The sequence below is a fragment of the Microcaecilia unicolor genome, chromosome 2 (genome assembly GCF_901765095.1).
Source record: "Microcaecilia unicolor chromosome 2, aMicUni1.1, whole genome shotgun sequence".
In the NCBI taxonomy this organism is placed as follows: Eukaryota; Metazoa; Chordata; class Amphibia; order Gymnophiona; family Siphonopidae; genus Microcaecilia; species Microcaecilia unicolor.
In genome coordinates this window covers 354,420,855-354,433,005 of record NC_044032.1, presented here as the reverse complement: position 1 = coordinate 354,433,005, position 12,151 = coordinate 354,420,855, and the positions used below count along the sequence as shown (strand labels likewise).

The 12,151-nt window shown below is 46.2% G+C and overlaps 1 protein-coding gene across 2 annotated transcripts in view; it reads right to left on the bottom strand.

The window, feature by feature from the left end:
• The window catches only part of LOC115463743 (TNFAIP3-interacting protein 3-like), a 152,224-nt gene that overhangs the window by 55,022 nt on the left and 85,051 nt on the right, over positions 1 to 12,151 (bottom strand). For both annotated transcript variants that reach the window (XM_030194486.1, XM_030194487.1), the window contains exons 6-7: positions 10,949 to 11,137; positions 4,484 to 4,707 (exon numbers count right to left, since the gene is read on the bottom strand). In XM_030194486.1, coding sequence (XP_030050346.1) covers positions 4,484 to 4,707; positions 10,949 to 11,137 — 413 coding nt within the window. The remainder of the gene's footprint in view (positions 1 to 4,483; positions 4,708 to 10,948; positions 11,138 to 12,151) is intronic.

Below are 12,151 nucleotides of genomic sequence, written 5' to 3'. Positions count from 1 at the left end.
TAACTCCCCCCCTACTGTTCATCATCTGCCCTCTCAATCGGGTGCGTATCTGGACTTCAATGGTAGGAGGGGCAAGAGCCGAGGTGAGGGGGCATATTTTAGCCCCCCCCCGGCGCTGCCAACCCCCCCCCCCCCCCCCCCCCGCCGCCATTGCCGACACCGCCTGCTGCCACCAGCACCACCTCCAACAAGTTTGACCCCCCCCTCTCGATCCGCCCGCCATCCGTCGCCGTCTGTACCTTTGCTGGCGGGCGACCCAACCCCCGCCAGCCAAAGTCTTCTTCCTGCGTTTGGTTTCTTCTGAGTCTGACGTCCTGCTGCACGTACAATGTGCAGGACGTCAGACTCACGGAAACAGAACAAAGCCTTGCGATCTGCAGTAATGGGTGGCGGTAAGGGCTCCCCCGTGAAATGGCCTCGTGGCAAGTACTTTACTTGCCACACAGCCATTTCCTGCGGGAAAGAGAGACTTCCCTTTTACCTTCTGCGGTAAAAGGGGGCCTTGGTGTACATGAAACACACGTGCCGACACCATCGCAGGCCCCCTTTTGCCGTAGCTTGGTAAAAGGGGCCCTAAATATCTGTATCATACCCCCCCCTATCAATCCTTTCCTCTAGGGTATACATATTGAGATCTTCAGTTCTCTTCTCATACATCTTTTGGTACAAGCCCCATATCATTTTTATCACTTTCCTTTGAACTGCCTCAAGTTTTTTTTTAATGTCCTTAGTGAGATACAGCCTCCAAAACTGAACATAATACTCCAAATGAGGCTTCACCTAATGAATTATACAAAGGCATTAACAAATTTCTTCTACTAGATATGCCTTTTTCTATGCAACCCAGTATCCATCTGGCTACAGCAACTGCCTTATCACATTGTTTTGCTGCCTTAAGATCCTCTAACACTATCACCCCAAGGTCCATCTCCTGGTCTTGCTTATCAGCTTCTCACCTCTTAGCAAATACAACTCCTACCAGGGCAAGCCAGACTAATAGGGACTGAACAGTGTGGGAGGGACCAAGTCATCCTTGAATACCTGAGCCCAAGAATGACTGTTGATGCCAGAGGGTACATATTGAAATAGTATCCGGTTTAAAAGGTTGTCATTAAATTTGCTTTTTTTGTGAGAGGATATCTAATTAGAAAATAAATGATATAAAAAAACAAAACTCAAAGGGTTGCATATGTGCTTGCATGTGAAGTGGTACTTAGAAGGCAACTTGAGCTGCATCAATTAAGGCCGGTGCTGGGCTGGGTTGTACGGTCTGAGCCCCGCATATGGTAATCCGGTATAGAGTGGGCTGTAGAGAGCTTTGACGGAAACTCCAGTGGTTTGGAATGTGAGGACAGCGCTGGGCAGACTTTTACAGTCTTTGTTCTGCAAATGAGAAGACAGATTTGGATAGGCTGGAGTGGGCTTTGACGGCAACTCCAGTAGTTGGACAGAGCCGGGCAGACTTGTATGCTCTATGTCCCGGAAACACCAAAGGAAGACCATGATGATAACGTAAATAACATCACGTTCATTGTTGATTTAATCTTGAATTGATAATGAATGTGACTGTTGGGCAGACTGAATGGACCATTCAGGTCTTTATCTGCCGTCACTTACTATGTTACTATGTTAGTGCGTGCTAAAGAAGGTCAAGACCAACAGGCTCTAGGGATATGGTGTATAAAGACTAAATAATGGCATATATGCCTAGATTCATATAAATAGTTAAAGAAAACTTATTTAATTTACTAGCCAGCCCTGTTCACAGCATTTTTTATTATTGTTCCTGGGGGAGGGGAGAAGAGGGTAATCCCACTCAGAAGCGTAGCCAGGTCAAGGTCGCGGGGGAAGCGGAGATTGGACTGCTAACGGTGCCAGTGTATATTTTAAATGTGACATATCATGTGAAAAATAGGTGCCTGGTGTCATCGGAAGTCTGTTTGGGGGAGCAGTCGATCCCCTGGCGACCCACCTAGCTACACCTCCGATCCCACTCTATCAGCACTTTTCTTCCCCAGGTGGAGGCACTGAGCGCCACATAAGGGACTGACAGAGACTGCCCTTGGGAAGCTCCAGTCAGGTCGGCTTGCATTACATTTGTTTACTCTTTCCTAAAATACTAGGACTAGGGGGCATGCAATGAAGCTAAGTAGTACATTTAAAACAAATTGGAGAACATACTTCTTCATGCATGTAATTAAAACTCTGGGATTCATTGCCAGAGAATATGGTAAAAGCAGTTAGCTTAGCAGGATTTTAAAAAGGTTTGGATAATTTCCTAAAAGAAAAATCCATAAACCATTATTAAGATAGACTTGGGGAAATCCACTGCTTATTTCTAGGATAAGCAGCATAAAATCTATTTTACTGTTCTGGGATCTTGTCAGGTACTTGTGACCTGGATTGGTCACTGTTGGAAACAGGATACTGGGCTTGCCTTCAGTCTGTCCCAGAATGGCAACGCTTATGTTCAGTCCTCGAGGTCTACAACCCTGCCTGGTTTTCAGGATTTCCACAATGAATATGTATGAGATCTATTTGCATTCACTGCTTCCATAAATCAAAGAACGTGAGTGTGATTTTTACAAATTCCATAATTTCCAGAGTGCTAGTTATATCAGAATTCATGTTTTTACTTGCACCATCATCTAGGAGGCAGTGTAATCTGTCTTCCCCCCACAGAAGCTTTTCTGGGAATTGCTGGAGAGTGTGGTACTTAGGAAAGCCTCCCACAAGGCTGAGTTAGACTGAATCAGGAGGGAGTAAAAATAGCAGGATGGCTACAGGTCCCTCACTGTATCAGCCATACCTAAGTGAGAACTCCCTGTCAGCTACTACTCCCCATCTCAGGACCAGAATACACATGCTAAGGCACACCTAGTAGTGACACTGTGTATAAATTATTGGCCTGCCCTGACCATGCCTCTTGGAAAGCAATCTCTGCATCCCAGCCATCTATATTTATTTATTTATTAGGATATATTTATTGCCTTTGTGAATAAATTCACCCAAGGTGGTGACAACACTAGTAAGCCAAATATAGGCAATGGGCAATTATTGCAGCAAATATATTCAAATAATAATACACAATAGTGGCGTGGAGGGGCATTTTCGAACAGGGACACCCATCGCTAAGGGCGCCCATCTCCGAGGACGGCGCGGCGAAGGGGCGGGGCCAACCGTATTTTCGAATGAGATGGGCGTCCATCTTTCATTTCAAAAAAATGGTTGGGAGCGCCCAAATCTCGACCTAAATGCTGAGATCGCCAGATTTAGAGATGGGCGACCTCAGTTTTCCCCCATAATGGAAACCGATGGCGCCCATCTCAAAAACAAACCAATCCAAGGCATTTGGTTGTGGGAGGGGCCAGGATTCGTAGTGCACTGGTCCCCCTCACATACCAGGGCACCAACCGGGCACCCTAGGGGGCACTACAGTGGACTTTGCAAATTGGTCCCAGATGCATAGCTCCCTTACCTTGGGTGCTGAGCCCCCCAAAACCCACTCCCCACAACTATACACCACTACCATAGCCCTAAGGGGTGAAGGGGGGCACCTACATGTGGTTACAGTGGGCTTCGGGTGGGTTTTGAAGGGCTCCCATTTTCCACCACAAGTGTAACAGGTAGGGGGGGGTGGGCCTGGGTCCGCCTGCCTGTAGTGCACTGCACCCACTAAAACTGCTCCAGGGACCTGTATACTGCTGTGATGGACCTGAGTATGACATTCGAGGCTGGCAAAAAAAGTTTTTAAAGTGTTTTTTTTTTGAGGGTGGGAGGGGGTTAGTGACCACTGGGGGAGTCAGGGGAGGTCATCCTCGATTCCCTGCGGTGGTCATTTGGGCAGTTCGGGCACTTTTTTGTGACTTGGACCTAAAAAAAAGGGACCAAAAAAAGTGGACCAAATTCTCACCAGGGATGCCCATTTTTTTTCCATTATCAGCCGAAGCCGGCCATCTCTTAACCACGCCCCGGCATGCCCCTGTCCCGCCTTAGCTACCCTTCTGACACGCCCCCGGGAACTTTGGCCATCCCGGTGACGGAAAGCAGTTGGGGACGCCCAAAATCGGCTTTCGATTATGCCAATTCTGGCGCCCCTGAGAGAAGGGCGCCCATCTCCCGATTTGAGTTGAAAGATGGTCGCCCTTCTCTTTCAAAAATGAGCTGGATAGTATCCTACTTACAATGTCAACACAATGCACATTAAAACATCTTAGTAGACAGCATAGAGTGTAAGGGGAGGTGGAACATATAAATGGATAAGATAGAGTAACAGGAGCTCAATAGAAATAAAGGTGACTAATTTAAGAGTTAAAGAAAAATTAAGTCCCTATTTTCCAGATGTATGCTGTTTTCACTCTAATCATATATTAGATCAATAACAATGAAATATTAATAGCCCAGAGTGACTTATACCAAACTTAAATGATATGACTCAACAGCAGGTAGCGCATTTACAGTCTTGTTCTGTGTATTAAAGTACCTCTCTGATTGGTCCCAGGCTTTGACTGTATTCCATCTCCGCCATGTTTTTAAGGATTGCAGCAACAGCTCTTTTTGAGAGAGAAGCTGCTGTCTCTCTATTTCAAGACCTTTGATTCGTTCATCAAGATGATTGTTCTCAGTCTTCATCTCTTTCTTGGATTCTGACAGCGACTGTATGTTCCGCCTCAATGAGGTCACCTCCAGTAAGAGGTTTTCATTTATCTGTTGTTAATAGTTAAAATAAGTGGACAAGAGTGTTTAAATATGACAGAACCCCATAGTTTTTCACTTTCTGCTCACGTGAAGCGATGGCAGCATATATCTTGTATTGTTTTATAACATAAAAATAAATGAGTTCTCAGAACTTCTGAACTGCTCTCTGAACTACAGCAATGCAGGTAGTTGGTTTAAACATATGAAAAACCAAAAAGCTAAGTTACTTACCTGTAGCAGTTGTCCTCCAAGGACAGCAGGTGTATATTCTCACATGTGGGCGACATCATCTACGGAGCCCGGTGAAGACACTGCCAAGTGTGCTGTCACTTTAAATTTTTGAGACAGTGCCCCCACCATACATGCATGGGTGCCTTCCTGCCCCAAGCAAGCTGCAGTTGAGTTGAAAGCTCAAACGGAGTCAGAAGATTCTACCAGGCCAGGCGCACAAACAGATAAAAGACAGGATGCAAGGAAGCCAGACATAATGGTAAAAGAGAAAAACACCAAAAAAGAATTGATCATAAAAACATAAAAATAGCCTGATCGTCCATCTAGCCCAGTATCCTGCTTCCAATAGTGGCCAAGCCAGGTCACAAGTATCTGGCAGATCCCAAAAAGTAGCAACATTCCATGCTACCAATCCCTATGTCTATTTTAATAGCAGATTATGGACTTTTCCTCCAGGAACTTGTCCTGAAGGAACTTTTAAAAATCTAGATATTCTAACTGCTGTTACCACATCATCTAGCAACAAATTCTAGAGCTTAACTATTCCCCTATTTGTTTTAAAAGTATTATCATGTAACTTCATGGAGTTTCCCCTAGTCTTTGTACTCCTAAAATTTGGATGCCCAGTCTTCCAGTTTCCTAAGATCTTCCCGCAATTTCTCAGTCTGCATGTGTTTTAACAACTTTGAATAGTTTTGTGTCATCTTCATATTTAATCACCTCACTTGTTCCCATTTCCAAATCATCTTCTTCTAGAAGTAGGGAGATCCTGGATTCTCTACAGGGAGAACTATTCCAGTAGATGGCAATGGAATCCATGCAGGATGGGGCCATGACTGGACTTTGTGCTTACGAATGAGGAGAGTGTTTCTGATGTTATAGTGGGTGTTCTGCTAGCATCTAGTGATCTCTGGATGGTGTGGTTAAATATTAAGATAGGTGTGGAGGGGGTTCATTCAAAAATAGTTTCTAGATGTCAAAAAACTAAATCTGTTTAGATGGGTTACTTCAAGGAGTTGTCTGGATGGGAACATCTGGAAGAAGTAGAAAAGCAGTGGGCAAAACTGAAAGGAGCTATTGTAAGGGCAAAAAAACATTTTGTAAGGAAAGCAAATAAAAGTAAGAGGAAAAGAACTCCACTTTGGTTCTCAAAAATAGTAGCTGGAAGGGGACTTGATATACTGCCTTTCTGTGGGTTTTGCAACTACATTCAAAGTGGTTTACATTATATATACAGGTATTTATTTGTACCTGGGGCAATGGAGGGTTAGGTGACATGCCCAAAATCACAAGGAGTTGCAGTGAGAACTGAACCCAGTTCCCCAGGATCAAAGGCTGCTGCACTAACCACTAGGCTACTCTGCCACTCTGCAAGGAAAAAGAGGTTACCCTTCATAAACTACTAGAGATCGCAGGACGAGGACAACAGACAACTATATCTGGAAAAGCTAAGAGAAGCTGGTAGAGTAGTCATGAAACCACAGATGCAAATGGAAGAAATAAATAGCCAATGTGATAAAGTAGGAGGGGGGGGGGGGGAGACAATTTTTAGATATGTTAGTGATAGAAGGAAGTACACAAGTGGCATTGTGAGACTCAAAGGTAAAGGGGAGGAATATGTAGAAGCTGATAAAGATAAGGCAGAATTGTTTAACAAATGTTTCAGTTCCAGTGTTGTATAGTAATGATATAAAAGTAATGCGTTACAATACTTAAGTAAACATTTCATTACTTTTACTTGTTTCCGAGTACAAGACAAGCATGAGCACTTTTACTCGTAATGAAGTATTATCTAAGCCAGTTTTAAGTACTTGTACCTCGTTACATGCTGCTTCATTACAAGTAAAAGGCTGAAGTACTAAATTTTCCTCCCCTCCTCCTTTTCAACAGATATACCAAGTCACACGCATTTAGCCCCTTCTACAGCTCACACACTTAAGGGGTCCAATCTCACGCATTGGTGTCTTCCACCGCCATCCACAATCCAGTACTTCTTCTCTTCTTTTAAAAGTTCTTTTTGCCACAATCTGCACAGTGCTGGCACTCTTAGCAATAGCAGGTTGCTTCAGTCAATCCCCCAGGGCCTCCCTGCAGCTGCATCCCGCCCATGTTGAAAGAAGGTCATAAGATTGGCTAAAGCAGCCTGCTACTCAGCAGCAGCTCTTCAAAATCCCCATTCCAATCACCTGCCCTGCATCCAATCACCCCCCCCCCCCCCCCATATCCTTACCATGATCTCCCTCTGGTCTCCAACTCCACTGATCCATCTTTAAAGCATAAGCCCCTACACAATCTCAAGCTCCACCCCTCGTTGCCCCTCCCCCAAACCTCTCCAGAATCCCCATTCTCCTCCAGGACTTCCCTGGGGAGCTCCTTGGTGTCTAATGTGATGGGGCTTCTGTTTTAAAAACAGATTTGGGTCGGGGGGGTCATGGTAAGGAGATCAGGGGGATGATCAGACTGCCAATTTAATATTTGCCATCAAGTGCGCTAGAAAAGTTTGTGTCATCTGAAGATTCTGCAGTTTACTTTGTAGAAATCTGACTTATAACAAATTACAAAGATTTTGTAGGACCACTATGGATAATAAGGGATAAAGTTGCTACAAACACTGATATCTGAGGGCCCATCAGGGCCGTGCCAAGGGTCTCTGGCGCCCCCCTGCAGACTATCAGTTGGCGCCCCCCCCCCCCCCCCCCCGGTGAAAATGATCGCTCACCACTTACCACACTGACAGGAATTGTCAGCAATATTCTTAGAAACAAATTGCTATACATTGCAAAATAAGATAGCAGATGTAAATTCTCAAAGTGGACATATTCCAAACGCTAAAATGAAAATAAAATGATTTTTTCCTACCTTTGTTGTCTGGTGACTTTCTTTTTCTGATCATGCTGGCCCAGTATCTGATTCTGCGGCTATCTGTCTTCTTAACTCCGTTTCCAGGGCTTCCTTTTCATTTATTTCTTTCCTTTCTTCTTCATTTCTGGTCCTCAGCTTCTGCCTATTTTCTTCATCCATGTGCAATTTTTCTCCTCTTTTCCTTTTCCCTCATTTCATCTCCTTCATCTCTCTTCCCTCCCCTTTATGTCCAGCAGTTTCTCCTCTCTCCCTGAGCCCTGCCCTGCAATCCATATCCATCCATGCACATCTGTCCCCTGCCCCCTCCATTCATCCCTATCCAGCAATTCCCTTCTCTCCCTGAGCCCTGCCCTCCCAATCCATGCCCATCCATGCTCCTCTGTCCCCTGCCCCCTCCATTCACCCAATCCAGCAATTCCCCTCTCTCCCTGAGCCCTGTCCTGCAATCCATATCCATCCATGCCCCTCTGTCCCCTGCCCCCTTCATTCATCCCTATTGTAAGAACTAGCCAGCAAGCACCTCTCCGTGCTGTCTGCTCTCGACCTGCACCTCTCCGTGCTGTCTGTCCACCCACACAAGAGCTTGTGAGCATGACACAGGAGACCTCGTGGCACTCTGCTGACCTGCCTCTGGAACTCGACCGCTCCCACTATCCCCACTCAGGAGACCTCCTCTGGAGACTGACGCCTTTTCCACTCAGCTTCACTTTGAGTTCTCTAGTCCCCCAGAACCCGCCTGTAGTCAGTGGGCCTTTCTGCACCCTTCCCTAGGGATACAATTATTGCCTGGGTCCCACCAACTCTCTGCTCTTCCCTTGGTTTCAACTTTCAGTCACTGTTATTCAACTGTCAAGGGTAGCAGGGATTCTCTGGTGTCCTTGTCTTCAGGGGGTTATTCAACAACAAGGTCCCATCTAGGATAGTACCCTTTGTAACCCCCACAGGGGCGCTCTCTGGTGTGCATTGGCCCTCTAGTGGCTCCTGCCTGGCCTCACCAGCCTTTTGCCTCAGGGAACCACCTTGAAACCAGACTTCTCTGTGACTACATTCATTCAGGCCTCTAGGTTTGGTCCTCCCCTTTCCCTCAGGGTGACCTCTTCCTTAACCTGCAGTCCTGGCCCGGCCTCCCCGCTGTATCACCTGGTAACCGACCCACCTTACCAGTTCTTCTGGTGGGGCCCCAGGTCACCCTTCTCTGGAAGATCTCACAGCTTCCTCTGCTTGCAAAAATATGCAAATTAGCTGGTTGCATGTAAATTCAGTTTATTAGCTAGGTTACAGTCTTGTGGGAACCTGGCTTGCCCACTATTAATCTGTTACTGCGATTCACCCCTGAGACCATTTACTGGGGACATCTGGGTCTCAGGGTGTAACAGCCTCCTCCCCTGGATAGGACCTTCTTTATTCACATTAACCTTACGGTCCTATCCTCCACCCCACGGCTGTTTGTTCTTTTAAACACTTCAGTAGCAATTGTTCATACCCCTAGTACCCAGTGCCTGGTCCCCACCAGGTAAGTACCTCATTGGGTTTGGAGGGAACCTTCTCCTAACCTTTCTCTTGAGCTCTACTTCAACAGGCCTCTTGCCTCAGTCTTCCTGCGAGTAATCCTCAGGCTCTGGGTGTTGCAGGTTCCCCCATCTTCTCTCTCCTCCCTAGGCTTAGAGGAGGCTTTTATAGGGTGCCCAATAATCCATCCCACCTCTCTTTAGGCCTCTCCCCCTGCTTCCAGAAAGGTCCGCACCCAGAACTCTCTCCACCTTTCCAGCTCCCACTCAGAGCGTCCGCCTGGTGGCCTCCCAGGGAAGTACAAGTCCTATGCCAGGAGCACCCCCTAGCCGTTCCTTCTGGTCACTACCATGGACTATACTCTTTGGCTCCCTCTAGTGGCCAGAATGGGCATTTTTAGGTTTTTAGTGAGAGAGTGCCCTCTGGCAGCCTCCTCATGTAAGGGCAGGCACTGTGTTTATCACACTATCCAACAATTCCCCTCTCTTCCTGAGCCCTACCCTCCCATCAATCCATGCCCATCTGTCCCTTGCCCCCTCCATTCATCTCTGACTCTATCCAGCAATTTCCCTCTCTCCCTGAGCCCTGCCCTCCCAATCCATGCCCATCCATGCTCCTCTGTCCCCTGCCCCCTCCATTCACCCTATCCAGCAATTCCCCTCTCTCCCTGAGCCCTACCCTCCCATCAATCCATGCCCATCTGTCCCTTGCCCCCTCCATTCATCCCTGACCCTATCCAGCAATTCCTCTCTCTCCCTTCCATGAACCCTGCCCTTGCATGCTCCTCTCTCTCCCCTGCTCTCCGGCAACTATTCCCTTTCTTTTTTTTTTTTCTTTTAATTTTACCTCCGTGACCACCCGGCAGCGCAGCGTCAGTGCAGGAGGCGGCGCTCCCGACGTGTCTAGCCTTCCCCTTCACTCATGTTCCGCCTTCTTCTGACGTCAAGGAAATGACGTCAGAAGAAGGCGGAACATGAGCGAAGGGGAAGGCTAGACCGGGAGCGCCGCCTCCTGCACTGACGCTGCGCTGCCGGACGGAGGTAAAATTAAAAGTATTAAAAAAAGAAAAAGGGATTTGCGGCAGGAGAGAAGAGAGCGTGGGCAGTTGGGCAATGGGAGTGGGAGGGCGAGGAGGTAAGCATGGTGCGGCGGCGCCCCCCCAAATGACGGCGCCCCCCTGCCATGCTTACCTCGCTTACCGTATTTGCACGGCCCTGGGGCCCATACTCAGTTTCCTCCAATTACAATCACGATTTTAATGACAGATTATGTTATTAATTGTAGGTTTGCAATTTAATTTTTGAGTTCTTTCAATACTCTGGAGTGCATATCATTCAGTCCAGGTATTTTGCTACTTTTTAGTTTATGGATTATTCCCAGACTTCTGAAGGTGAACAGAGAAGGGGAGTAGTTCCGTCCAAGACAAGACATGCTTGGAGGGGTAAAGATGCTGATTCTTAACTCACAGAACTGCCACAGAACTCTGTTTTCTCTGGATTAAGATCCAGTCATCTGTTTTGATTATTCATTTAGATTTTTTTTTCCGGCCACCGGCTCAATTTATTCATGGCTACATGGGACTCAAGAAGTTAACAATGGAACAGTTGTTCCTTGCCTATTACTGGAATAGATGTGCATCTCTACTCACATTTCTGCTTGCTGAGAGCTCTGCCTGCAGTCCCAAAATGTCTTTCTCTAGCTTCTTGGCTGTGATTTTAGCTTGGAAGAGTTCAGAATGCAGTGAGGTCAATTGGCATTCCAAAGTTTCTTTCTCTTGCTGGGTGCTATTTAGACTGGCAGACAACTGCTGGATATGGTGTTGCAGTGCATTCTTCACCTGTATAGTGAGTTAAAAAAAATTATACAGAAAATGTTGCCAGGGGATGGAAAGGAAGGGGGAGTAGTTGAGCACTCTGCGGAATTCATAGCTACCATATGCCCCTTTTCCCCCACATCTGTCTCTTGCTCCCTACAGCATGTTTGGGCACTATATATATAATACCAAATCCATCCACTACTACTTATCAATCTATAGCACTACTAGATGTACGCAGTGGAATAACTAAACATGTATGAGATAGTCACTGCTTGACATAGTTTACAACCTATTCAACACAGACAAACAGGACAAATAAGGGATTAGGGCAGTGGTTCCTGAAGATCTGAAGATGTTCCTGATGACATGCTGCTACCTAAAGGTCAGGCTTAGTTTATTATTTACAGCCTGCCTTAAGGCAAAGAAAAAGTAACATACATAATAAAACATAAAAACCAAAGACTCTCCATACGTAAGTATTTCCTAACTTAAAACATAGAAATGATCACTCAGGGGATAGTTAAAACAAGATATTTACTGGAAGTGTATGTGATAATGGGGGGAATTCTATAATTGGCACTGAAAAATAGTCACCAGAAATAAATCAGCATTAAGACAGCCTTATTCCTGGATATTTAGTACAAGTTGAAATTCAGAACTTAAGAAGCTATGGGTTACCACATAAAGATAAGACTGTTTTTATGCCGTTCCCATTTATGTAGTTACTTTGGCAGGTTAAGTGCTGAATATTGGCACTTAACTGGCCAACTGCTACCTCCACCCCTGGGTCACCCCCCCCCCCCCCCCCCCCCCGCCAAATAGTTGGTTTTCCCATAAGCGCTAACCTCTAATTTTCAGCTGCGATAACTAGTTAAGTGCCGCTGAAAATTAGCGGATAGCCCTGAACCAGCTATTTAACTGGTCACCTATATAGTCCATAAATACCTAATATTGCTTGTGGTCCACTTAAAAGGAACATATGGAGGGCCAAAATCGAACGGGGCACCCAAGTTTTCCTGAGGATTTCCTCGCAGG